General features: G+C 41.5%; 1 protein-coding gene across 4 annotated transcripts in view; it reads left to right on the forward strand.

Annotated features, from left to right (window-relative positions):
• Positions 1–26532, forward strand: part of XPOT (exportin for tRNA) — a 69369-nt gene that overhangs the window by 35269 nt on the left and 7568 nt on the right. For 2 of the 4 annotated variants that reach the window (XM_065558096.1, XM_065558104.1), the window contains exons 9-23: positions 614–850; positions 1200–1238; positions 3284–3346; positions 7769–7893; positions 8841–8985; positions 9147–9266; positions 9472–9566; positions 10822–10891; positions 12187–12425; positions 13031–13316; positions 13775–13786; positions 16055–16244; positions 24990–25106; positions 25204–25319; positions 25659–25706. In XM_065558096.1, the coding sequence (XP_065414168.1) occupies positions 614–850; positions 1200–1238; positions 3284–3346; positions 7769–7893; positions 8841–8985; positions 9147–9266; positions 9472–9566; positions 10822–10891; positions 12187–12425; positions 13031–13316; positions 13775–13786; positions 16055–16244; positions 24990–25106; positions 25204–25319; positions 25659–25706 (1902 nt within the window). The remainder of the gene's footprint in view (positions 1–613; positions 851–1199; positions 1239–3283; positions 3347–7768; positions 7894–8840; positions 8986–9146; positions 9267–9471; positions 9567–10821; positions 10892–12186; positions 12426–13030; positions 13317–13774; positions 13787–16054; positions 16245–24989; positions 25107–25203; positions 25320–25658; positions 25707–26532) is intronic. The other 2 variants (XM_005303183.5, XM_065558112.1) reach the window with 1 other exon arrangement.

The raw sequence follows: 26532 nt of genomic DNA on the forward strand, positions 1-26532 counted from the left end.
ACATTTCATATATGTAATGAAAGGTGACAATAAACACATTCCGTTCTGAGAGGTCTTCTAGCAATTTTACTTGAAGTGGGTTGATTCTGCAAATACAGAAACATGTCTGCTATGTTTATCTTCAGAAGAGAAGAGTTCATCATAGTGTGGTGTTGTGTTTTTTTTTTTTTTAAAAAAAAAAAAAAAAGTCTGCCAGCTATTTATTACTTTTGAGTATGAACTTTTCCCATAGAAATCACTTGGGCTTGTGTACTTAAAATCATACAGATTTCAGGGGAGTGAAATGTATAAGTAAGATCACTTTTCATTTTGAAGTAGAAGGGACAGGGAGACTAACATGGGAGAGGGAATTGGTTGTTATAATAATGTGATGCTCATTTGTGAATATATTTTTTTACATTGCTTTAATCTTTGTCTCCCCATTCCATCAGGGAAAGAACAAACCAGGCAACCACTGTGTCAATTTAGGAAACATATATGCTACTTCCTTACGTGGCACACTGTACCTATAGGAGACCATGCATAGCACTGCCCATGAATCTATACCGCTTTGGGGAGTTGGAGCATTGAGTTTTTGCTACTATTTCTAATCAGATCCCTATTCTTCGTACAGGAAGATGATGTGGATTTTCTAGCCAGATTTTCTAAGCTGGTCAATGGAATGGGGCAAGCATTGATAACTAGCTGGACTAAACTGGTAAAGAGTGGAGATATGAAGAGTGCGCAAGACACCCTGCAAGCTATTGAAGCGAAAATGGCCCTAATGTTGCAGCTACTAATTCATGAAGATGATGATATCTCCTCTAATATTATTGGGTTTTGTTATGATTACCTTCACATCTTGAAACAGGTAATTAAAAAAAAATATATAGGGCAACTTATTTTCTCCCTAACTTCTTAAGAACATTTACTTTGCATGTTAAGTTTCTTAAGGAGTTTACTTGTTATAAAAATACTTGGTAGCTTTTGTTTTAACACATAGTAGCTCTGGTTTATTGGTTTGTGGACATACTGCTTATGTATGGTTGTTTGTAGAATTTTGGAGATATGAGATTGGATGAAGTTTTGTGTTCTCCTAAAAATACTTGCTTGCAAGCAGTATCGGTATTGTAAAGAAAAGCACATAGTTATTGCTATAACCATTATAAAGTGCAAAATCACTTTTGATGAGAGGTAACATTTGAAATGTCTCGTTACAGCTCTCTGTGCTTTCGGACCAGCAAAAAGCTAATGTAGAGGTAAGACTAGTTGAAGTTCCTTCTTAGTAGAGCTCTAATTTGATAAGTATCATTATTTTTTGGCAAATGTGATCCTTAGAACTCTTCAGAAATATGAACATTTCCCTTTTTAATAAGACTACCTATTTCATATGTTAGTCTCAAAACATGCATCAGTAAAGTTGTCGTGACTTATCATTAGGGACAGTGTGAGTTGCCCTCATTTAACCAAACATATTACAAATAAAAGTGTTAAATTTACAATCTATTTCGAATTGTGCTTATAAAGATGGACATTGTTTTAGCCCAGATTTTCCAGCTCTCTTCTTCTCAATCAGCTCTAGTAACTTGAACCCATTTTTTCATAATTCTGGGAATTTTTGTATCCGGAGTAAGTGTGCTCTATAATAGTGGGTCTTAAACTTTTTGACTGACAACCCCTTTCACACAGCAAGCCTCTGAGTGCGATCTAATAAATTAAACAGACTTTTTAGTATATTTAACACCATTATAAATACTGGACGCAAGCGGAGTTTGGGGTGGAGGTGGAGGTTGACAGCTCATGACCCCCCTCCCCCCATGCAATAACCTCGGGACCTCCTCAGGGGTCCCAGCCCCCAGTTTGAGAACCCCGCTCTATAATATAGTAATGTCATCATTTTGTATCTATAGGCAAGCTGAGAAGTTTTCCAAACTGAACTTTAGATTATTCTCTTTACATTGTTTAATTATCCCAACTCGGAGAAAAGCGGGGGTGGGGAGGTTTGGAGTTCAGAGTTTTTGGAAGGAGGGTCTGATGAAATAAAACACAACACATAATATGTTCACTTCAGAAATAAATATACAGGTCTGTCGCATCTTACGCGCATTTAACATGCGTGATTTCAACTACGCGGTCGGCAAAAACAAAAAGAGAAAAACAACAATTTTAATACTATACCTGTAGTGCGGGCAATTTCGCCTGCCATTGAACTCAATGGGATTATGGCTATACGCAGTTTTTGGTTTTCGCTCCATGTGCTAACCGCGGAATGGAACCCGCGCGTAAGATGAGACAGACCTGTATTCCTCAAGTGTTAGCACCCAGTGTCCAAAGTGAAAAGCTAACAAGCCTATCAGTTTTGTCCTTGTCATTCCAGTTCTGTTTCATTAGATCAAGGCAGGTTACCACTGAAACTAACAGAAAAACAAGATAAGGTAGTCAGCTTCATATAAAAACATATAATCAGGTTCCCTGTCTGACTGTAGAAGCTGCTTAATTCTATCAAATCCTTTCCTCTTTCTCACAAAATAATGCACAACTTTACCCTTCCCCTCTTGGATATCCAGTGATAGTTTTTTACCCATTCCCCTATAGGCTTCTGGGCAGTTTTGATTGTTTTCTAATAGGCATAACAAGAACCTTGATGTTCATGTCATTTCCCTTGTAATCGTTTAGAATAGCGTTTCATTCACAAAGAAATTAGAGCACAGTACTTCTAATATTTTTTTTAAAAAAACTTTGAATACCTCAGAATAACAAGTTCTAAAAATGGAAATGGAAAAGGGGAGGGGAAAAAACAAACAAACAAACCTGAAAAACCTAGGGGAGGTTCTTGTTTAAAAATACTCTTCTCTCTCTCCCTTCCCTCCCCCACCCCCATCAACATTTATATTGTTCACCATGGAAGATATGATGGAGCTATATGTGGTGGGAATTTAAACTTTGGGGTTGAACCATATGGGTTATATGTGGGAACTAGTGAGTTGGATAATATTGCTAGAAATTGAGCACTGTCAATTATATTAAATCAGGCTTTTAAAAACTGGATTATAGCTGAAGATTTGGTTATTTATCTGATTCACAAAAACCTTGTGGAACATCACTTTCATTAAGTCTCTTTGAACAGTCTACCTCAAGGGTGGATTAATTTGTAATTAAACTTCAGATACTACATTTTAAAATATTTCCCAGATTGCTTTACTGCAAAGTATAGTGCTAGGATTTTATGTAATTATCAATTGCTTTGTATCACTTGTTGGAGTACTGGAGTAGACCAATTTTTATCAACTTTTCTTGACTATAGGCAATTATGTTGGCCGTTATGAAGAAGTTGACCTATGATGAAGAATATAATTTTGAACATGAGGTAAGATGTCATATTTAGGTAAACTTGATTTTTGTAAATATAGAATCTCAATTTAAATTACAGGTTGTTTGGTTTAAGTGAGGAATCCTAAGATTCATGTAGATAACTTTGTTTAAAATTTGTGAATACCAATCAGTGTATTTAGTTTTTTAAATTTAGGATAAGATTTGAAACCTATTCTCTCAATGCAAGCATATCTTCTGTTAACATCCATCAGAGTTGTTTGTATCAAAATGGGGGGAATACTCTTAAAAAAATTAGTGTTTGGGTCACAACTACTTACAGGAATTTTTGGAATAATCTGTCTGAACTGAAGTATGATTTTAAATTAGTGCATTGAATTGAGCTCATAAACTGACGTTCTCATGCACATTGTTCCTTGTGACACCATACATTAGATGACTGGGGTTTCCAGATCAGTGGTTCAAATTAATACAGAATTTCCAAAGAACAAAGAAAACAGTGTCTAATTTTTAGACAGGCATACTGGTTTTGGTACAAGTCAAAGATCTCTCAAATTGTTTGGTATTAACTTGAATAGCTGTAAGTTAACTGCATTTGGGTCAGACTCAGACTTGTAGCAAGAAACCAAATGATAGTGTAAGAGGATCTCAAACCCACACAAGGATTTTTTTCAGATACTTAAATACTTCCTAACTAGCAGCTCCTCTTTCAATGCATCTCATTACGTTACTAGTTTCTTGACCAACTAGCTAACTTGCAGAATTAGACAATAAATTTAATCCAGTGGTTCTCAAACTTTTGTGCTGATGCCCCGTTTCACATAGCAAGCCTCTGAATGTGACCCCATCTTAGAAATTAGAATTTTTTTATATATATTGTGACAAAGCTTCTTCTCTGCCTCGGTTGGTCCTGCACTTCCATTTAGCGGCGGTCTGGATATTCCTTTTTCCTCAGAATTTTCCCCACGCCTCTGGGTTTACTGTCCACACCCTGTCGGAGCAGGGTCCCTCCCAGCCTCCCTGATAGAGGGAGGAGGAAGGGGGGAAGGTGAGCCTCTCAGTCTCTGGTAGTCCCTCTGGGCATAGTGGCAACAGACCAGATACCTGGTTCAGTCTCTCCCCTCTGGCAGAGTCTCATCCCTCAGACCTCCGGGGTCTGGAAGGGCCGTCCGCCCTGTTGGGCAGGGATTCTCCCCCTCCTTCGCCTCTGTACCTGCGTGGCTTCTCTCCTAATGCTTGTCAGCATCTGCACTGCCCAGCTCTCCAGTAGCTGGCTTTCCTCCCTCATCTCCTATCTTCTGCCCCTATCTGGCTGGAGGGCAGGCCCTTGACAGGTTCTGGCAGGCCCTTGATTGGCCCCAGGTGTCCTAATTAACGTAGATTAACCCCTGGTCAGCTACCGAGGGAAAAGGGACCTGCTTATCCTGGGGCTAATAGATCTGCCTTCCATGCATTAATTGGGTTTAACCATAGCCCTGGCTCCACCCTTGTTAAGCCTAGGGTGTTGTACACAAATGCAGACTTGTACCTCTAAGATCAGGCAGGAATTTAAAAAAGCACTCTTATGGGTTAATTGGTTGCTTTCTATCCCCCCTCCTTTCTGCGCTTTTGTTTTCTGAAGTTTTTATGGAGGGTACTTTGGATACTCATGTGAAATATTTGTTTGGACAAAAATGTTAAAAGTAACAGTTGTGAAAATGTTAGAATAACAGTTGTGGTGTTTATAAAAAGGGAATTCTTGGTTTAATAATAAAACCCAGATATATAAATGTAACTATATGTGCCACTCTGTGCAGTCACATTGGGTGAAAGCTTGGTAGTTAAATTATACAAGGGGGTCAACTAAAGTGGCTACTATCACCACTATGTTTTTGTCCCCAGAAGCCTTTACAGCTATTCTGAAGGAAAATGGGCCCTTTTCCCCAAAGAAATGGTCTGTAAAGGACTGCTGCAGGTAGCAGGAAGCCAGATACTCTGATCTATATTATTTGACTATTGGACAAGTTAATCAAAATCACTAAAGGAACATAGGGAGTTTCTTTTGGAACTTAACTTGACAGTCTCTGATTGTACAATATGGGAGTGTAATCGGGGTACAGTTGTGTAAAAATAATAGCAGCATCCTCCTGTAGCTGTCTGGCTTGACCTGTCACAATATTTAACACCATTATAAATGCTCGAGGCAAAGTAGGGTTTGGGGTGGAGGCTGACAGCTTGCGACCCCTCATGTAATAACCTCGCGACACCTTGAGGGGCCCCAACCTTCAGTTTAAGAACACTTGGTTTAATCTATAGCTAGAAGTCAAGGATAGCAGTTTAAGATCCTGTGCTGACGGGGGAAAACATTTTTTGTAGCCTCAGAAGAGCGATTCTTGCAATGAAATTATGTGGAGGTTCCTCTTGGCTTTATCTGGAAGGTGGGAAATACGAGGTCCAATTTCTGTGTGATTAAGTAGGCTGGCTAAAGAAGGAAGGTGGTTTTGACAGGTTTGCATCTTGTTGGAGAGGGACTGGGAAGCTGATGAGAGGGAAGAATCACAGGGCTGGAAGAGACCTTGAGAGTCCATTCCCTGTGTGCTGAGGCAGGACCAAGTATACCTAGACCATCCCTGACAGGTGTTTATCTAACCTGTTCTTAAAAACTGCCAAGCCTGGGGATTCCACAACCTCACTTGGCAACCTGCTCCAATACCTAACTACCTTTAATGTTAGAAAGTCTTTCCTAATATCAAACCTAAATCGCCTTTTCTTGGACATTAAGCCTGTTACTATTTGTCTGTCTTCAGTGCATGTGGAGAACTATTGGTCATTGTCCTCTTTATAAAAACTCTTAATGTAGTTGAAGGATGTTTTCCCCTCCCCCCAATCTTCTTTTCCCTGGGCTAAATGTGCCCAGTTTTTTAACCTTTCCTCAAAGGTCAGATTTTTTAAACTTTTTATCATTTTTTGTTGCTCTCCTCTGGACTCGTCCGGTGTCTGACGAAGTGGGTATTCACCCACAAAAGCTTATGCTCCAATACGTCTGTTAGCCTATAGGTGCCACAGGACTCTTTTTTGTTGTTTGTTTGTTTGCAACCTGTCCATCTCTTAAAGTGTAGTTAGGGTGACCAGATCACCACACTAAAATATCGGGACACATTGGGTTGCCATCAGCCCCGCCCACAGTCCACCCCTGCTCTGCCCCGACTCTGCACCAGGTCCTGCCCCCTCCCTGCTTGGCCCCACCACCGTGCCCTTCCTCATCCCCCGGCCTGCCACTGGCTTGCTGTATCCCTCCTCAGCCCCCAACCCACGCTCGCCTCCCCACCCACTTGCTCACCCGCTGCTCGCCTCTTCACCCCTCAGCCCCACCTGCCACTCACCCCTATGGCGCTGACTTCCCCTCTGCCAGGTAGGTGGGTGCTCGCCCGCCTCCCGCCTCTGCGCCGCCCTTGCCCCGCCCCCATTCCACCCCCTTCCCCCAAGACCCCGCCCCTGCCCTACCTCTTCTCCACCTCCTCCCCTGAGCGTGTCATGTACCCACTCCTCTCCCACCCTCTTAGAAAGTGCTAAGCGCCACCAAACAGCTGTTAGGGAGCGGGAAGCGCTGGAGTGGGGGAGGAGCAGGGAAGTGGGGCGTGTGGGGGGGGGCGAGAGAAGGAGGGAAGGAGGTGGGAGCTTGGCTGCAATTTTTCCCCATGGGTGTTCCAGCCCCGGAGCACTCCCGCGGTCAGCGCCTCCCTCCCGCTTGCCTCCTTACTTGAATATTGGGACAAATGGCATCCTGATCATACATTGATTGGGATGCGGGACAAAGGGTTAAATATAGGGACAGTCCCGATTTTATCCAGACATCTGGTCACCCTAAGTGTACTACTCAAAACTGGATGCAGTACTCTAGCTGAGGCCTCTCCAGTGCTGAGTAGAATGGAAAAAGTATTCTACCTTTATAATTGTCCATCTTCCCTTGCCTCCATTTCTCGGATGCTACTGTGGGAGTGATATAAGAGCCTACCTAAGAGTTGGCTTGGCCTGCTTGCAGTAGTTGCCATGAGCAGCACTTAATCATTTGGGATGTATGACTTAATTTTAAAGTTGAGGGAGAACTTTTTTCTTGGACAGAACAAGTGGGTAGAAAGCAAGAGTGGGCTGGAGGCCCTTTTTCTTTTTTTCACTTTGTGTTGGCTATTTAAACTGTACGATTTTGAGGGTATGGACTGTCTTACTCTGTATCCTGAACACAGTGGTGCCCTGTTCTCAGTTGGGGCCTCTAGGTGTCACTGTTATACAGAAAATAAGGAAAGGGCACATGCCATTAAGACACAAGAAAATAAGATGACTGGTACGTGTCATCTTATTAACTTTTCGTAATCTATTTTGTATCATGACTAATCACAATTTAGTTTTCTAAAGATGTAATTTTCAGATGTTTGTCTTAAATGTGTAAATGTGGATTACATGAAGAATCTATGTGTTGCAGGGTGAAGATGAAGCAATGTTCGTGGAATACAGGAAACAACTGAAACTATTGTTGGACAGATTAGCTCAGGTCTCACCAGAGTTACTATTGGCTTCAGTCCGCAGAGTTTTTAACACTACACTGCAGTAAGTTATATTTCTTCTAGTTGGCTTTAAGAAAGATAGCACTTCCAGGAAAAATTGCTTGATGCAATAACGGATGACAAATTTCTCATGCGGGCCTTGTCAAAACTCTCAGGTCAACCATTCTTTACATTTAATTTAGTGGTCAATTTGATTTTGCTGTGTCTTCAGCAGTAAAATAATCTTGATTCTTTTAGGCTCAGATTTCTAGAAAACCTCTTGATCTGTTTGTTATATTAAATGAGGGCTTAGACTCTAAAATAGGTGTCATCTCTCTAACTTTAAGGTTATCCCCATCCTCTCACTTTAGGGACCACCATTATCTAGTAACTGCATAGTTTCTCCTTTTCATCGTGTGGATAAATATCCTTCTGCTTAAATATTTTTTAAGCTAATAGTGAAAAATACCAAACTATTTGAGGGAGTGAGAAGCTGTGATAGACTGGTGCCAGTGGAAGTTGCATCAAATATTGCCACTATCAAGGCACAGTGTGAATAGATAACGTAGGGGAAAAACAATAATCAAGCGTTCCTTTAAAACACTCAACCCATACCAAATTTGTCTTCCTCCTCAATCCTAAATAGCAGCTATGAGAAACCTACAGTATTCATGTTGAATGCTCCTCTACTGCTTCAAAGATACTGCTATAATGGTGAAAAGAAATGCTGCATGTCTGTATATGTAAAAAATAATGCTCTCCAATGGCCAATATTTCAGGATGACAGTGTTCTTATAGTCTTCCTTTTCCTAGTTAACTTTAACTGATTGTGGGCTCCTATGTTTAATGAAAACTGCACATCTGTAGTCTCTCCATGCTAGGCAGTTCAAGGCACTTCACAAGAATACTGGGAAATATATTTGGCAATAAAATTGGTAGCTTGAGTGTTTCATGAAGCTCCATTGGCTAATGCGACCTTTGTTGAAGGATAATCTCGTGTCCATTTTATAGGAATTGGCAGGCTACACGGTTTATGGAAATAGAAGTAGCAATAAGGCTCCTGTATATGTTGGCTGAGGCTCTCCCTGTTTCTCATGGTGCTCACTTCTCTGGTGATATTTCAAAAGCAAGTGCTTTGCAGGATATGATGCGAACTGTAAGTATTTCAGCAGTAAGAGTTACTTAAATGTTTCACTCTTTACTACCAGTTTTTTCTTTTAACATGAAAGGCTCATCACGATTATCAGTGCTTCACTAAACTGTAGTTATGCACTGTAAATGATTAATCCTAATTCCTTAATGCTTTTTTCCCTACAGCTGGTGACATCTGGGGTTAGTGCCTATCAACATACATCAGTGACACTGGAATTCTTTGAAACGGTGGTTAGATATGAAAAATTTTTCACTGTTGAACCTCAGCACATTCCAAATGTTTTAGTAAGTTTGATCATTCATACAAAACTTCTTACTTTATTTTCTCCAACTAGATAAAGTAAATATTAGGAAGGTTTTTTGTGTTTGGGGAACTTGTCTTTCGTTCCTTATTTATTTTCTGAAAAAGATAGATTGAAACTTTGTTGGTTTGTTAAATTTTCTGCTTATGTACAATGAATACAAACTGAAATTTTTATTTTAATTGCAGATGGCATTCTTAGATCACAGAGGTCTTCGCCATACTAGTCCAAAAGTACGAAGCAGAACAGCTTACCTCTTTTCCAGATTTGTCAAATCTCTTAAGTAAGTGAAAGTTGTTTCAAATGGTGTATCCAGTTTTTACAAAATATCCGGTGATGAGAGAGCAGTGACTTCTTAAATTTTGAATAAAAGAAACGGGTTGAAATGAGCAGGAATTAAGTGGTACACCATAAAAGCACTTTTCTGGGGTTTTGTAAAATTCAGCCAATACTGCAGAGAATCTTAAAATGTGGACTGAAGCCGAGTTATCTGAATTTGTAGAAAGAGGAAAAACAGGTGTGAAGTCTCCCAATTCACGTCAGTTTGGTATTAACTCTGAAGTCTAATGATGGTGATATACTGGTCAATAGCAACTTTCACTGCTCGTCATCTTAGTGGAACCAGCCAGCAATTGTGGGCAGATCATGAGTGGAGTTCCAGTATTCGTATCATTCTTCAGTGTGACAACCTGAAAACAACTTACACAATTAACCAAATTTTGAATATACATTTGTTCTCTTGAACCTAGTAGGCAAAACTTGTTCTATATGGAGGTTATTTAATAATACAATTAAAACTCTCCAATCTGTGGTATGATTAGTAGCAGGAAATCACATTGGTCCTACTTCTCAAGCACAAATATTGCACTTAAATGCAGGAAAAACTCTGGAACAATACATCAGACATAGAAACCTGACTCTTTTTCAACTGTTAATGAAAACACTTAACTTAACCCTGGTCTACACCACACGCTTATAATGGTATAACGGCGTCACTCAGGCGTATGGAAAATCCACACCTCTGAGCAATGCAGTTATACCAAACTTACCCTTAGCACTATCTACACCATGTCAATAGGAGGGCTTCTCCTATTGACATCGCTGTCTCCTCTTGGTGAGATGGAATACCTATGCCAATGGGAGAAGCTCTTCTGTCGTCATAGGTAGCATCTTCGGTAAGTGCTACAATGCCGCAGATGCTGCAGCCTGTAAGTGTAGACAAGCTCTGAAATGAATAGGGCCATTGCCACTTGTCAGCTATTTTTCCAGGCTCTCTGGAGACTCATGCAGACATCTCTGCATTCATTACATGCACATTTTTGAGGTTTTCCTCGCAATCCTAAAACCAGAGACTTCTTTAAAATGAAAACTCTTATTCTGGAGGACCACACAGGAACATGAGGTGGCAGTTCACCACACTGGTCCAACCCAAACCCTAGTTTCCAAGTTAGAGCAGGATTCTCTCTTGCAGTAATGCTAAGATTTTGCAAGTGGTGATTTCTAGAAATATGTAATACTACTTAAATGTTTTACTTCAGTAAACAGATGAACCCCTTTATTGAAGATGTTCTGAACAGAATACAAGATCTGCTAGAACTTTCTCCACCTGTAAGTACTTATTATTTCCTATAAAATTTCACAAATGAAGTGTGTGAATCTGTATTCATCTGGGTGCCTAGGTACTAAGGCTCTAATCAGTAAGTACTTAAGTACATTTCTAAATTTCTACACATGGGTAGTCCCATTGAATTCCTGGGACTTCAGTGAGACTACTCATGTGATTAAAGTTAGGCACATGCTTCAGTATCTTGTTGAATAGGGTCCTAGAAAGCATGGGCTTTAGAAATACATGTGTAGATGAGATTTCTACCTGTTGATGATCCTTTGAAAATCTTTGAAACTGGCACGAGGTCCACAAACAATTGCAACTCCTATTGATACTTCTGTTAAAGTGCACTGATCTATCAAAAGCACTGGAGAGGGAGATTGTAGTGGCCCTGAGTAGCTGTAGCCTGCATTGACGTGAGAAATTAACTCATGAAGGGAGGCCTCATTTCTTGGAGGATAGATTTAAGGAGGTAAACAGATTGTTAGGCTGAAAACAGAATGTTTGCTAAATAAAATAAGTAAATAGGTCAATAGGCTAAAAGGGCAGAATGCCTGAGCAAGCTAAGATAAGAGGGAGAACACCAAGGCAATCCTTTACTAACAATGGACAAGGTAAGTTAAGAATGTAGATATGAAGATAAGAGTAGGTCGAGCATGGACAAAGCTTGCTGCATAGGGATTGTTTCCTGCAAAATAACCAAGCCAGTCAAGAAATATGTGGGGTGATCTATAGTAGATATGTATATGAAGGAAGAGGTTTTCTTTGTAACTTTGGATGTGTGGTATGCCCTACACCCACCCCCTACACTTGAGTCTGATCAACTCAGCATAGCTTTGCTGTATGCCAAATAAAGGAACCTGAGTGACACAATCTGGAGTCCAGATGGGAGGGAGGAGGAGAAAGAGGGGGTGGGGGGCGAGAGTGTGTGTGTGTGTGTGTGTGTGTGTGTGTGTGTGTGTGTGTGTCTTTTCTGAGCCCAGAGATCTGGATGAAGTGTTCTCCCAGCACTGGATATGGTGTTCTGGATAAACCAAGTGGAAGAGGTCTCGGAGGAAATCCCAACAGCCTGTATTTCAGACACTTCTATACTTTCTTCTGATTTATACTTAGTTTGTTTTAGTTATTAATTTATTATATCTTAACTTTACATTTTTGTGAAAGAATAAACTTTTTCTGTAGAGATTTCTCTTTACTCCTTGTCCTTCAACAATTCTCTTTGGAATTTTATAAAGATTTAGTAGAACAAAATTTCAGTAATTGGTGATTTATATATATTCTCTGTCTTTGGCTCTAGGAAAATGGTTACCAGGCTTTATTAAGCAGTGATGATCAATTATTCATTTATGAAACAGCTGGAGTGCTGATAGTTAACAGTGAATACTCTGCAGAAAGGAAACAGGTTCTAATGAGGAATCTGTTAACTCCACTAATGGAGAAGTTTAAAGTGCTGCTAGAAAAACTGATGGTGGCACAAGATGAGGACAGACAGATAGCACTGGCTGACTGCCTCAATCATGCTGTTGGCTTTGCTAGGTGGGTACGTTAAAATTTACTCGACAGGTATACATTGTTTTTGTTTTTTAAGAGAAAAATTTTTGGAATCAACAAAAGCAGTGACAAGCTTGAATTGCTCTGCAAGCATTTATTGCCCAAAAATCTGTTTTTGGTTGGCACTCTCTCCAAACAGCCCAGAAAATCAGGGAAGGTACCTTCTAGGAAAGAGTGTCAATAGAGGATCTAAGGTCTTCAGAATCCTTGCATTTCGCTGAATTTCTAATAAACCAAACCACTTACCATTAAATGACTCATGCAACATCTTATGAAGAACTTCAGTTAAAATAAAGAGAATATTCTAGTGCTGTCCATTTTGGCACCATTTGTGAATGATAAATTCACTCAAACTTAAATCTCAAAATGCTGTTCTTTTTAGTGTGAAGTAAATTACATTTAATAAGTGATTAAAAAACTCGATGCCCTAAGTGTTTGGCTCCCCATTTCAGGAAATTTTAATGTTTGAACAGTACATTTAAGTTCTTAAATATCTAAAGTAAGTCTTGTTCTAGATCTGCATTGTTGCTTTTTATTTCCATTGGAATGTGAGTTAATAGAGAACTTTGTGTGTTCATTTGCTTGCACAGCCGAACCAGCAAAGCTTTCAGCAACAAGCAGACAGTAAAGCAGTGTGGCTGCTCTGAAGTATACCTGGACTGCTTACAGACGTTTTTGCCAGCACTCAGCTGTCCGTTACAAAAGGAAGTTATCAGAAGCGGTGTCCGCACATTCCTTCACCGCATGATTATTTGCCTAGAGGAAGAAGTTCTTCCATTCATCCCTTCTGCCTCAGAACACATGCTCAAAGATTGCGAAGCAAAAGACCTTCAAGAATTCATTCCTCTCATAAATCAAATCACAGCTAAGTTCAAGGTCTGAGTCTGTCAGTTTATGGCATGGGAGGCTTCTAAACTCCTGCTTTCTGGGATTAGAAAAAGGGTCATTGTATGTGGAGGAACCTGAACTTCATAGAATTGTACTTCAAGCTTTATTTTGTAGCTGTAAATGCTTTTTATTAGTAAATACCTGCTTGAGACGGAGGGAAAGAACATATCTTTTAGTATATTCCCAAGAACTAAAGGGGTATTCCTTCTTTAACTGTAATTACCCCAAAAAGCAACATTTTTTTTTTAAAGATACAGCTTTTGGATTTGGTATTTCACTGCTTAAAAACACTTTTTATATTAACAAGAAACACGATACTTGTTTCCCGTGATGAAGTTAGTATTGAATAGGCAAAATGCCATGGTGCTAAATTTAATTTGAAAAAATGCTAATCACTCAACAGTGATTAAACCTGAAGTGAACTTTGTTCCTTTTCTTTTTTGTAGCAAGATTTACGGGTATGTACACAGATATAGACATGTAAAAAAATGCAGGTAGGTATACAAGTTTTAGATACGGTGTGTGGATATTTTGTGGAGAACACTGGTGTACAGGAACTTGGTGTGTAATTGTTATACAAAAATATACACTGGTACTTAACGCACTACAATACAAGATGGGTCCACAAATAGTGAAGAGTTCTTAAACACAGGTAGGAACATGGGTTTTTGGAGCAGAACTAATGTCTAGGAATGTTTGCAGATGTGTTTGGTATGTAAATGAGATTGACAGAAACTTTCACTATTGAATTGGAGAGCTTCTCAAACTGTGGCTGGTCACATTGTGCTGGCTCCTCATTTCAAATTGCTAAATTGTATTGAATGGGACAACTAAAATACATTAAATTACTGGGCTAGTATTACTTTTCAATGTCAGCAATTGTTGTTGCATTCATGAATGGGAGGGGAGGTTGTCTCGTGCACATGAGTAATCCCATTGCATCTGTGTACAAAATCTGGTCCCAGTATGAAAAAGCTTGAGAAGCCCTGGTGTATAGAATCTTTCAGCTGAAAGTTTCTTGTTAAATATACTAAAAGGCAGAGTTTGATGTGAAAATGAAAATACTACAGAGAAGAAATGATTATGAACTATCATGGTGGCATGGCAGAAATATATACTAGAGCATGGGGGATCTAGGCTCTGGAACACTGTTGGGAATTTCACACTCTGAACTCTATGGAGTGATGGTGGTGGGATGTAAAGATTATGGCAAGTTTTGGGAGGTTAGGGAAAGAGAAAGTGGTTTCCACATTGGTGTTGTATCCTGTTAGGTTTTTCAGATGACACTGATGGCAGTTCAAGATAGAGTAAGGAATTAAGTAACCATATGGGTGAGATAAATTATGATAAATAGGGATTGCCTGTTGACCCCAGTAAAGGCCTACGATGAATTGAGGAAAAGAAGAATGAAATGTTGGGGTCAGGCATAATGGGGGAAGCATATAGCCATGAAAAGAAGTAAACTATGCAATTCTTAGTATAACTTTAGGAAAAGGGAGATTTTTATCAACTCTATCATCAACTCTAATTACATGCAGCTTTTTCTCCTCTTGAATTGCTTTTTAAGTTTGATTAATCATTCATCTTTCTCAGTAAATGACTTAAATCTTCCTAAACAGGTTGTATCTGTAAATGCATAAAAACTGTGCCTAATTTTAAAAAAAACCGTAGCGCTAAGTAGGAAAATGACTTAAGGTTTAATGGACAAGAAAGACAGTATTTCACTTCCCTACCCTTCTGATGGTGTGCATATTTACTGAGTGGTGTAGTAAGTATATATTATAGGCATGAGGTTTGAGTGGATGCATTACTTACTAGTGTCAAAGCCTTGAGTCTTCACTCTCTTGAGCTACAATCTTGTACATCAGTTGTTATGGACTGCTGACTGCAGGAAAAACAAATTTGACACTCGTATGTCACCAAAAGGTCCTCAATCTAACAATTTTTGAAAATTCTATTCTGCCAGCAGTCATGTCTGTCTATGAAGCCTCAAATTGGAGGAAATTAAGGTAACCTGATGACCTCTTACCTATTTTCAGGCTTTAAGCAAGAAAACTGTTGAAGTTAAGGGTGTCACAGATGATGATAGAGGTCCACTTTGTTCTTGTGTCAATTTCTACATTTTGAAATCTTTTTAGAAATAACCTAAAATAAATTTTCTATCATTTTAAATGCCATGATTTTGCAATCCAGCAACTTGAGGCTTTCCAGGATTTTGAAGCAAGTGCTGTTTGTATCATTGGAAGAATTGAAAATCTCCCTTTTCCAGAAGGATAAAATTCCTATTTAACAATCTGCAGGGCTAAGAATGGATAAGTCTGTTGGTGCAGAACTAAATATTTCTCCTCTTGAGCCTCAGTATAATTCTGGTGGAGGAAGGATGGGAGAATCTCACATGAGTGGTGGGGGAAATAGCCATTTCTCAGAAAAGCCTTTTTTAAATAAAGATAAGCTGTCTGAAATGGCTCAGATTTGAAATATTAGACTAGTTTTTGAGGTTGATTGATTAATGGTCAGCAGTGCATTATGAATGCTATATCATTATATAGCACTTCTACCTATGTGTTTATATCTACACTTGGAGGGTGCCTGACTATTTTTAATTATTGGAAGTGACAACAAAAGCTAATGAAAATGAATCTCTTTTCTGTGCTAGATTTTTATGTCTCTGTAATGAGCTGTCAGTTGACACTGTTTCTCTCCCCACCGCACCCCAACTTCTACAGACCCAGGTTTCCCCATTTCTGCAACAGATGTTTATGCCGCTACTTCATGCTATTTTTGAAGTGTTGCTTCGTCCAGCAGAAGAAAATGACCAATCTGCTGCTTTAGAAAAGCAAATGTTACGGAGAAGTTATTTTGCCTTCCTGCAGACGGTCACTGGCAGTGGAATGAGTGAAGTCATAGCTAATCAGGGTGAGCAGTCACTCATGGGATCACACCATGAATCATTTTTACCCAATACAACAAGCAGTTTTGTTTGCCGAAATTATTAGCACAATTCCTGCTAAATGCTATTTAAATGTTTAAGGTAGGATCCACTGCCTTAAATGGATTATACTTAATTTTGGCTATCTAAACAAGAATTCTAGTTTGTAACATTTAGAAATACAATGAGTAAACTATTTTTATAGTGATTATTTTGGCAATGTTTTGTGACTTAATATTTGTTTGAGTGGTGGAGTGAGATTTCGGACAAGTAATACAAGCACATCAAATGTTTTTCTATGGAAATACACTTTGCCAGCTATATTAAATGTATCACTTATGACCAACTGTTGTATGCAATACAGTGAATAACCTTGCCTCAGTACCTTTTATGGTCTTACAGCTCATTCTCTATGCCAGCACAGCCCCTATGGCACATCAGTGGGCAGAAACTAGAGCTGCTCCTTCCTCTACGTTGGTTACCTGCTAATAGCATCTGTTTTCGCTTCTGCCCCTGATGTCTGAGGTTCATTTTGACTCACTGGGTGTCTAGTCCACACCTGTTTCCCAGCATTAACAGACACACAAATTTGGGGTCACTTGCCACTGAAGGCAATTTCATATGTTCTGTTGACTTAACTGGTGCAGAATCTGTTCAAACGTTCTTTTGTTAAATGAAGCGTTAGCAGGTTGAAAGAAGAAATGCATGAAAACATGAAAAGCTTTAGATTTTCATCTAGGCAAGACTGCAAAAAGATGTACTAATATAGGTTAAGGAAACCATACATTTATTAGAGGAAGAGGAATAAACAGTGAGGTGGGAAAACATGCAGGTGACATTTACTTAGACTGAGGAACTTCAAAGGATCTTAATAAAGCTAAGTATATAGGGGCAACGCAATGGGAGCAATTTGTTTTTGACACAAGTATCACCATACATGTTGAAAAGAACTAGAATATTGCTGAGTTTAAAGTAGCTGTAACTGGGGAGGAGAGGTAGAAATGAGGGATGGGCAGGGCTGTGCCAGTTGTGAACAGCTCAACATAAACCTCTGCTCAAGGTGCAGGAGAGGTCAAAAGAGAAAACAAAACATTAGAATGTTTAAAAAAGATAGGATAGCAAATACTGAAAATATTTTAAAATGCCATTGTCAATCACTTGGATTACTGTGTTCAGCTCTTGTTGCTTTCTCAAAAAGAAAAACAAATGAAAGATCCAGAAATAGGTGACAAAAATGAGGGTCAGAAAGACTTCCATATGAAGAGACTGAAAACACTAGATGTGTTCAATTGATACAAAATAACTAATGGAACGGAGAATGTAAATTCTTGTTCTCTTGGCTTTACCTTTCTCATAATACAAGAACAGGGAAACATATATAACATATATAACATTGAAAGGCAATAAACCAAAACCCAGTGACAGGAAGTACTACTTATACAGTGCATGATTAACGAGAGGAATATAGAGCTACCAGATTTATTGAGGCCAAGAGTTGGGTAAAAGAAGTATAAGACTGTTACTAATGAAAACATCTACAATTGTTAAATGATCAAATCCTTGTACATCAGAGTGTAAGCCAGCAACACGCTGGTGTTTAGGAAGAAACTTCTGTGGATAGGCTATTCCATTATTTTCACTATGGGGCTTTGCATTCCTCTGAACACATGGCACTGACCACTATCAGAGACCGGATGCTGGACTAGGTAGACCACTAGCCAGCTCCAGCATGGCAATTTTTGTGTTAAGCATAAATGTAAGATTGGTAGCTATAAACGTTTTTTGTAGCAAACGTTGTCAAGAAACCTTTACTTCAGACAACATGCTGGTGAATTTTCCTGTCAGCTTCCATAACTTGTATTTCTGTCCTTTTTCCCCACTCCCCATGGTCAGTGTCCTGACTTCAAACAGAAAGAACTTATGAAAAATGACACCTGTCTAATAAGTATTGTGAGACATGACATCACCTTGGGTACATGTAACTTTTACCTTTATAATTTTTCAATTTTCTTCTTATTAGAAGTGAAATTGGCTCACTTTATAATGGTCCATTTCACATAGCTACTTTTGAACTGGTGAACTTTTTGAGCTGAGAGTTTTAACGCTTTCAGAAGAAATCCATCTCCCCATTGGTGTCTAGTTAAACTTTGCTTCTTTGGGAAGGATCTTTTTTCAGTTGTTATCTTAGCATCTTCCTCCATGGGAACTGTCAACATTTCCACTCCAAGGGTTCTTGCAGGTTCAGGGATTTCTAGAGAGTTCTATTAAAAATGTACACTTCAGCAGATTACATGTGTTTTTGTAAAAAATACATAAAATATCTTATTATATGGATCTGGCAGTCAGACAACCATAGAACTTGTTACAACAGTTCTTTTATCAAGACCAAACAAAGTTCTTATTTTGCATATTAGTTTGCCAGTGCATTAATTAGCTTTTTCAAAAACCAAGAGGAATTTATTCTGACCATATCTCAGCAGTTTATAATCTTATTTCTATCAATCATAAACATTTATTACTGATAAAAACATGATGAACCAAGATGTTGCTAGAGAATATATTTTATAGCTATCTTATAAATTATTCCATAGAAACTTCAAATCAACGAGGAGTCCTCGTGGCACCTTAGAGACTTAACACATTTATTTGGGCATAAGCTTTTGTGGGCTAAAACCCACTTCATCAGATGCATGGAGTAGAACATACAGTAAGCAGGTATATATACACAGCATTTGAAAAGATGTGAGTTGCCTTATCAAGTGAGGGGGTTGGTACTAACGAGCCAATTCAATTAAGGTGGAAGTGGGCTAGTCTGAACAGTTGACAAGAAGGGGTGGAAATCACTTTTGTAGTGCTAATGAGGCCAGTGTAAACAAGATGGCCCATTTCAAACAGTTGACAAGAAGGCGTGAGTATCAGCTGGGGGAAAATTAGTTTTTGTAGTGACCCATCCACTCCCAGTCTTTATTCAGGCCCTATTTGATGGTGTCCAGTTTGTACCTTAATTCCAGTTCTGCAGTTTCTCATTGGAGTCTGTTTCTGAAGGTTTTTTGTTGAATTGCCACTTTTAAGTCTGCTATTGAGTGTCCAGGGAGATTGAAGTGTTCTCCTACTGGTTTTTGAATGTTATAATTTCTGATGTCAGATTTGTGTCCATTTATTCTTTTGCGTAGAGACTGTCCAGTTTGGCCAATGTACATGGCAGAGGGGCATTGCTGGCACATATTACATTGGTAGATGTGGAGGTGAACGAGCCCCTGATGGTGTGGCTGATGTGGTTAGATCCGATGATGGTGTCCCTTGAATAGATATCTATATACCTATTTCTGTTCAAGGGACACGAAAGCTTATGCCCAAATAAATTTTAGTCTCTAAGGGTCTGTCTACACTACGAGAGTACTTCGATGTCACTTAAATCGAATATGTGGAATCGATATTACAAAGTCGAATGTGTGTTTCCACACTAAGGACAGTAATTCGACTGTGAGAGTCCACACTAACAGGGCAAGCGTCGACATTGGAAGCGGTGCACTGTGGGCAGCTATCCCACAGTTCCCGCAGTCCCCGCTGCCCATTGGAATTCTGGGTCGAGCCCCTAATGCCTGCTGGGGGAAAAAATGTGTCGAGGGTGGTTTTGGGTAACTGTCGTCATCCAACCGTCACTCCCGCCCTCCCTCCCTGAAAGCGCCGGTGGGCAATCAGTTCGCGCACTTTTCTGGTGAGTGACAGCGCGGGCGCCACAGCACTGTGAGCATGGAGCCCGCTGCGACCATCGCTGCAGTTATGGCCGTTGTCAACACCTCGCACCTTATCAGCCACCTTTTCCAGAGGCAGATGGTGAGAAATCGGGCGAGGCGGCTACGGCAGCGCAATGAGGACATGAAGTCTGAGAGTGGCACAGACCTGTCACAAAGCACGGGACCCCGCGCCGTGGACATAATGGTGGTAATGGGTCATGTTGATGCCGTGGAACGGCGATTCTGGGCACGTGAAACAAGCACTGACTGGTGGGACCGCATAGTGCCGCAGGTCTGGGATGAATCCCAGTGGCTGAGAAACTTTTGCATGCGGAAGGGAACTTTCCTTGAACTTTGTGAGTTGCTGTCCCCTGCCCTGAAGCGCAAGGACACCCGGATGCGAGCAGCCCTGACTGTCCAGAAGCGAGTGGCCATAGCCCTCTGGAAACTTGCCACGCCAGACAGCTACCGGTCAGTCGCGAACCACTTTGGCGTGGGCAAATCTACCGTGGGGGTTGTTGTGATGCAAGTAGCCAAGGCAATCGTTGATGTACTGCTGTCAAAGGTAGTGACCCTGGGAAACGTGGAGGGGATCGTAAATGGCTTCGCAGCGATGGGATTCCCAAACTGCGGTGGGGCCATAGATGGAACTCACATCCCTATCTTGGGACTGGACCACCAGGCCAGCCAGTACATTAAGCGAAAGGGTTACTTTTCCATGGTGCTGCAAGCACTGGTGGACCACAGGGGACGTTTTACCAACATCTACGTCAGATGGCCGGGCAAGGTTCGTGACGCTCGTGTTTTCAGGACCTCTGGTCTGTTTAGACGGCTGCAGGAAGGTACTTACTTCCTGGACCACAAAATAACTGTTGGGGATGTGGAGATGCCTATAGTGATCCTCGGGGACCCAGCCTACCCGCTAATGCCATGGCTCATGAAGCCCTATACAGGCTCCCTGGACAGTGAAAAGGAACTCAACTACCGTCTGAGCAAGTGCAGAATGGTGGTGGAGTGTGCTTTTGGACGTCTCAAGGGGAGATGGAGAAGCTTATTGACTCGCTCCGATCTCAGCGAAACCAATATCCCCATTGTTATTGCAGCTTGCTGTGTGCTCCACAATCTCTGTGAGAGCAAGGGGGAGACCTTTATGGCGGGGTGGGAGGTTGAGGCAAATTGCCTGGCTGCTGATTACGCCCAGCCAGACAGCCGTGCGATTAGAAGAGCCCAGCGGGACGCGCTGTGCATCCGGGAGGCTTTGAAAGCTAGGTTCCTGAGTGAGCAGGGTAACCTGTGACAATTTTGTTGGTTTACAGAGAAGCTGAACCTGCCCCCGTTTCTTTACCCAGTGACTGTTCACAATCCTCTCCAGTTTCATACCCCGTTCACCCCCTTCCCCCCCTTCCAACACACGTTTAAAAATAAAATCACTGAAAATTTGTTAATGAACAACGTTTTATTTATTACTGTTTTCGCGGTAAAGTGTTGAAACTGGGACGCAGACTGTGGTGGGGAGCGGGTGTAGTGTACTCATGCAAAGGACGCTTCTAAACTCGAGGAATGCCAGGCTCCTTCTTGTACAGTGGTCCGCACTGGCGGACTGATTGTTTGAACGGAGCCTGCCACCCCTCCTGTTCGGGACTCTGTGTGTGTGGGCTATGTGACTTTGTGGCAGGGGGAGGACGGTTACAGATTCCCTGCTGCGTGGCTCTGTGATCCAGGATAAGGACCGCTGCATAAGATCTGTAACCGCCCTCCCCCGCCACAGTCTCATACCCCCCCCCCCCCCGACAATGAAAACCACCTCCCAGACTGACCAGGGTGCCTAGTGACTGCACTGTGTGTGTGACCTGCTGCTGAACCTGCCCCCGTGTCTGTACCAACCACCTTTTTCCCCCCCCCTTAAAACAGACTGTCCTCTAAAAAAACATGATGGAAACAGCAATTAACAGAAACTTATTTTTTATTAGCAAATGGACAATGAAACTGGGATGGGGGCTTGGGTGATGGGGGAAGGAAAGGACTTATCAAATTTTGGGGAATGACAGCCTTCTGCTACTTGAGCAGTCTGCAGGGGTAGAGTGACAGTTTTCACGGGCTCTGCAGCCCCTCCTTCTTGGTACTTTCGGTGAGGAGGGTATGGGACTTTGTGGCGGGGGACGGTGGTTACAGATAGACTGCAGCAGGGCTCTGTCCTCCTGCCTCCGGTCCTGCAGAACATCCACAAGGCGCCGGAGCGTGTCCGTTTGCTCCCTCATTAGTCCAAGCAGTGTTTGAGTCGCCTGCTGGTCTTCCTGCCGCCACCTCTCCTCCTGTTCCATGTGTGATCGGTGCATTTGGGACAAGTTCTCCCTCCACTGACTCTGCAGTGTTGACTCGGCTCGGGAGCAGCCCATAAGTTCTGAGAACATGTTGTCCCGTGTCCTTTTCCGTCTACGCCTAATCTGCGACAGCCTCTGGGAGTCTGATGACAGGGTAGGTCGGGAGACAGCCACAGCTGTGGGATGGGAAAAAGGGAGTGAATTCCTCAGAAAGATAAATTTTTGGGTGAACAAAGAAAATAGTAAAAAGCAACAGAGGGTCCTGTGGCACCTTTGAGACTAACAGAAGTACTGGGAGCATGAGCTTTCGTGGGTAAGAACCTCACTTCGAAGAAGTGAGGTTCTTACCCACGAAAGCTCATGCTCCCAGTACTTCTGTTAGTCTCAAAGGTGCCACAGGACCCTCTGTTGCTTTTTACAGATTCAGACTAACACAGCTACCCCTCTGAAAGAAAATAGTCTCTGTGAAAAAGACCATTCACAGCACCTATCACATGCGCACTCAGGACAAGGTCGAATTTTCGGCCTTCGCATTCAGTCCCTGGGGTCCTGCAGTGCAGATCACAGAATCGGAACAGCACAGCAGAATTTGGGTAGCGGGCTGACATGGTAAGCCGTAGACTTGTGGCAGCTTAAAACTTTCATAATAGCACTGCCCTACTTTCACGTTCAAAGTGCTCCTAGCGTTGGCCAGTTCCTGCTGCCAGCAATCCGGCAAGCATTAACTCTGCCCCTGTCCCACCCCCTCACGGCTGTCCCCGGGAAAGATCCCTCTATGCTGCCCCTCTTCCGCCTCCACCGCATGGCTGTAAACCGGCAGTTACAGTTCTGTAAAGGAACAGGGAAGCAGTCCCAATACTAACATTGCCCTAATTCAAAGCAGGTCACCATGAGCGACATCACTCTGATGCGTATTTCTGACAGCGAGAAAGAACGCATGCTTCGGGAAAGCCTCCAAAGACCAGGGCCGTATGCCGCCATGCTGTGCAAGGCAATGATCCCGGAGTACTTGATGGTAGCCTGGCACGGAAACATTTCCTACTACGGAGGACACAACAAGGCTGCTCTCCCAAGGAACCTCATGCAAAGGCTTTCCAATCTCCTCCAGGAGAGCTTCATGGAGATGTCCCATGAGGATTTCTGCTCTATCCCCGGATATATTGACCGAATTTTACTGTAGCTGCACTGGCAAGGGCTAAACAGTACAGCGCCTAGGGCAAACCAATCAAGATTTACCGGACATTGTTAGATTTTTTTTGCAGCAGTTGCACTGCCAAAGACTAGAACTTTAAGTGCCTAGGACAATCTAATCATGAAAAAGCCACAGTTAATATTTATATTCTTTTATAAATAAATGTTTACATGTTTAAACCACTTATCGGCTGATCCTTCCCCTGATTCTGGGTCCGGGTTAACGCCTGGGGACGGTTGGTACGGGATCTCTGTGAGGGTGATGAAGAGATCCTGGCTGTCTGGGAAATCAGCGTTGTAAGCGCTGTCGACTGCCTCGTCCTCCTCATCTCCTTAGTCTTCTTCCCCGTCCACTACCATCTCAGAGGAAGCGGGCGTGGACAATATCCCATCCTCAGAGTCCACAGTCAGTGGTGGGGTAGTGGTGGCGGCCGCACCTAGGATGGAATGCAGTGCCTCGTAGAAACGGGATTTCTGGGGATGGGATCCGGAGCGTCCGTTTGCCTCTTTGGTCTTCTGGTAGCCTTGTCTCAGCTCCTTGATTTTCACGCGGCACTGCGTTGCTTCCCGGCTGTATCCTCTCTCTGTCATGGCTTTGGAGATTTTCTCGTAGCTCTTTGCATTCCGTCTTTTGGATCGCAGCTCGGAAAGCACGGACTCATCGCCCCACACAGCGATCCGATCCAAGACTTCCCGATCAGTCCATGCCGGGGCCCTCTTTCTATTCTGAGATTGCATGGCCATCTCTGCTGGAGAGCTCTGCATTGTTGCCAGTGCTGCTGAGCTCGCCACGATGTCCAAACAGGAAATGAGATTCAAACTGCCCAGACAGGAAAAGGAATTCAAATTTTCCCGGGGCTTTTCCTGTGTGTCTGGTCAGAGCATCCGAGCTCTGACTGCTGTCCAGAGGGTCAACAGAGTGGTGCACTGTGGGATAGCTCCCGGAGCTATTAGCGTCGATTTCCATCCACACCTACCCTAATTCAACATGGCCATGTCGAATTTAGCGCTACTCCCCTCGTTGGGGAGGAGTACAGAAGTCGAATTTAGGAGACCTCTATGTCGAACTAAATAGCTTTGTTGTGTGGACGGGTGCAGAGTTAATTCGATTTAGCGCTGCTAAATTCGACATAACCTGCTAGTGTAGACCAGGCCTAAGGTGCCAGAAGGACTCCTTGTTGTTTTTGCTGATACAGACTAACATGGCTACCACTCTGAAACCTATCTCCATAGAAACCTGTTTGTCATTTAAGTTTGTAGAGTATTTCGAAGTTGTCTATATGCTGTTATAACATTTTGTAAATTGAAAATCACTTTTGAAATCTTTTCCTCTTTAAATAAGAATTACATAACAAACTGTTTTGCCCTTTGTGTTATGGAGTCTCAAAGGCTTAAAAAATTAGGTCTTCTCTGTTCACGCTGGAGAACTCAAGTTAGTTTTATCTCTCATACTAAAAATCTAATTTACTGTAATCTATTGTAGATGCAGAGAATGTGGAACGTGTGTTGTTCACTATCATCCAAGGAGCAGTGGACTATCCAGATCCTATTGCACAGAAAACATGCTTTATTATTCTTTCTAAGCTGGTGGAGCTTTGGGGTAAGTTTGCATTCATATTCTGACAGGTTTATGATCAGTAATTGTTAGAAGGATAAAATCTGAACAGTGCTTCTTTTTTTTCCCTTCCTCCCCGCAGGGGGCAAAGATGGACCAGTAGGTTTTGCAGACTTTGTCTACAAGCACATTGTCCCTGCATGTTTCTTAGCGCCTTTAAAACAAACTTTTGACTTGGCAGATGCACAGACAGTATTGGTACGTATTCTGAAATATTTATTTTAACATACATATGAAAACTTCTAAAAGTTGAAATATACATACAACAAAGAATTGATTTGACTGATAACACAAAAGCTTTTCCATTTATGTAAAACAATTAGATAGTCATTCTTTTGAGGGTGCCTAATTCTGCAGGTGGTCCTGCTCTTAGAACTCAAGTTTATTTCAGTGAAAGATCTGTATGCAGACGACTTCAGGACTGAGTCCCTAACATAAATGTATGGTATTAACAAAAGTTAACATTCAATACTAGTTACTGACAAGAGTGTGTTTGGGTTGAAATCTTAAGGGCTTTTTTTTCCCCCTCCCCTGCAGGCTTTATCGGAATGTGCAGTGACGTTAAAAACAATTCATCTCAAAAGGGTAAGGCTTGTAAAACTTTGTGTAAAACTAAATGTTTCTCTTAAAGGTGTTTCTTGGAATTAAATTAATCTCCAGAAGCTAGTAAGTGTCTTTATGTGGAGAGAAGAATAAAATTAATTCCAGGGGAGTTAACAGAAATCACTGACTGGAATGGATGTTGTTTTGTTCCTCTTTATGTTGTTGTTGTAAAACCTTTAAAGTTGTCACAAAATAACTGAATTTGTATGTTCAAAAATTATTTAAATCAATTTTAATCCAGTGATGGTTAATTACTCTGTTACTCAGTACAATAATTACACCAAGTGCAAGGGATCTGTGGTTTTGAAATAATTATATTCTTTAGCAGATCTCTTGCTTAAAGTAGCTTCATGCTGTAAAGTCACTAAAAATGGCATGTTCTTCTTTGTGTTTGCTCATGTCCATTTCATGTTAGTTGTGCGCACGTCACGTGCATCATCGCCAGAGATTTTTCCATAAGTGGTATCAGTCGGGCCAACTCTAGTACCCTCTGGTGCTGCGTGCTTATGCACTGGTATAAGGGGCACTGCTGGCCCCTCACTCTCTTAATTCCTTCTTACCGCCCGTGACAGTTGATGGAACAGTTCCTGTTGCTTCGGCAAGGCGTTATTCAGTGGTTTTCTCTTCAGCTTTGTTTTATTAGTCTGTTTAGTAGTAGCGTAAATAGAGTAAAAAGTATTAGTGCAGATAGTCTCCCTCTCTTCGCCCCTGGGGCTGGGTATGCCCCAGTCCCTTGGCTTCAAACCTTGTGCCTTCTGTTGCAAGCCTATGCTGGTGAGTGACCCGCACTTGCGTTGTCTGAAGTGTC

Source organism: Chrysemys picta, chromosome 1 (assembly GCF_011386835.1).
Source record: "Chrysemys picta bellii isolate R12L10 chromosome 1, ASM1138683v2, whole genome shotgun sequence".
Taxonomy (NCBI): domain Eukaryota; kingdom Metazoa; phylum Chordata; order Testudines; family Emydidae; genus Chrysemys; species Chrysemys picta.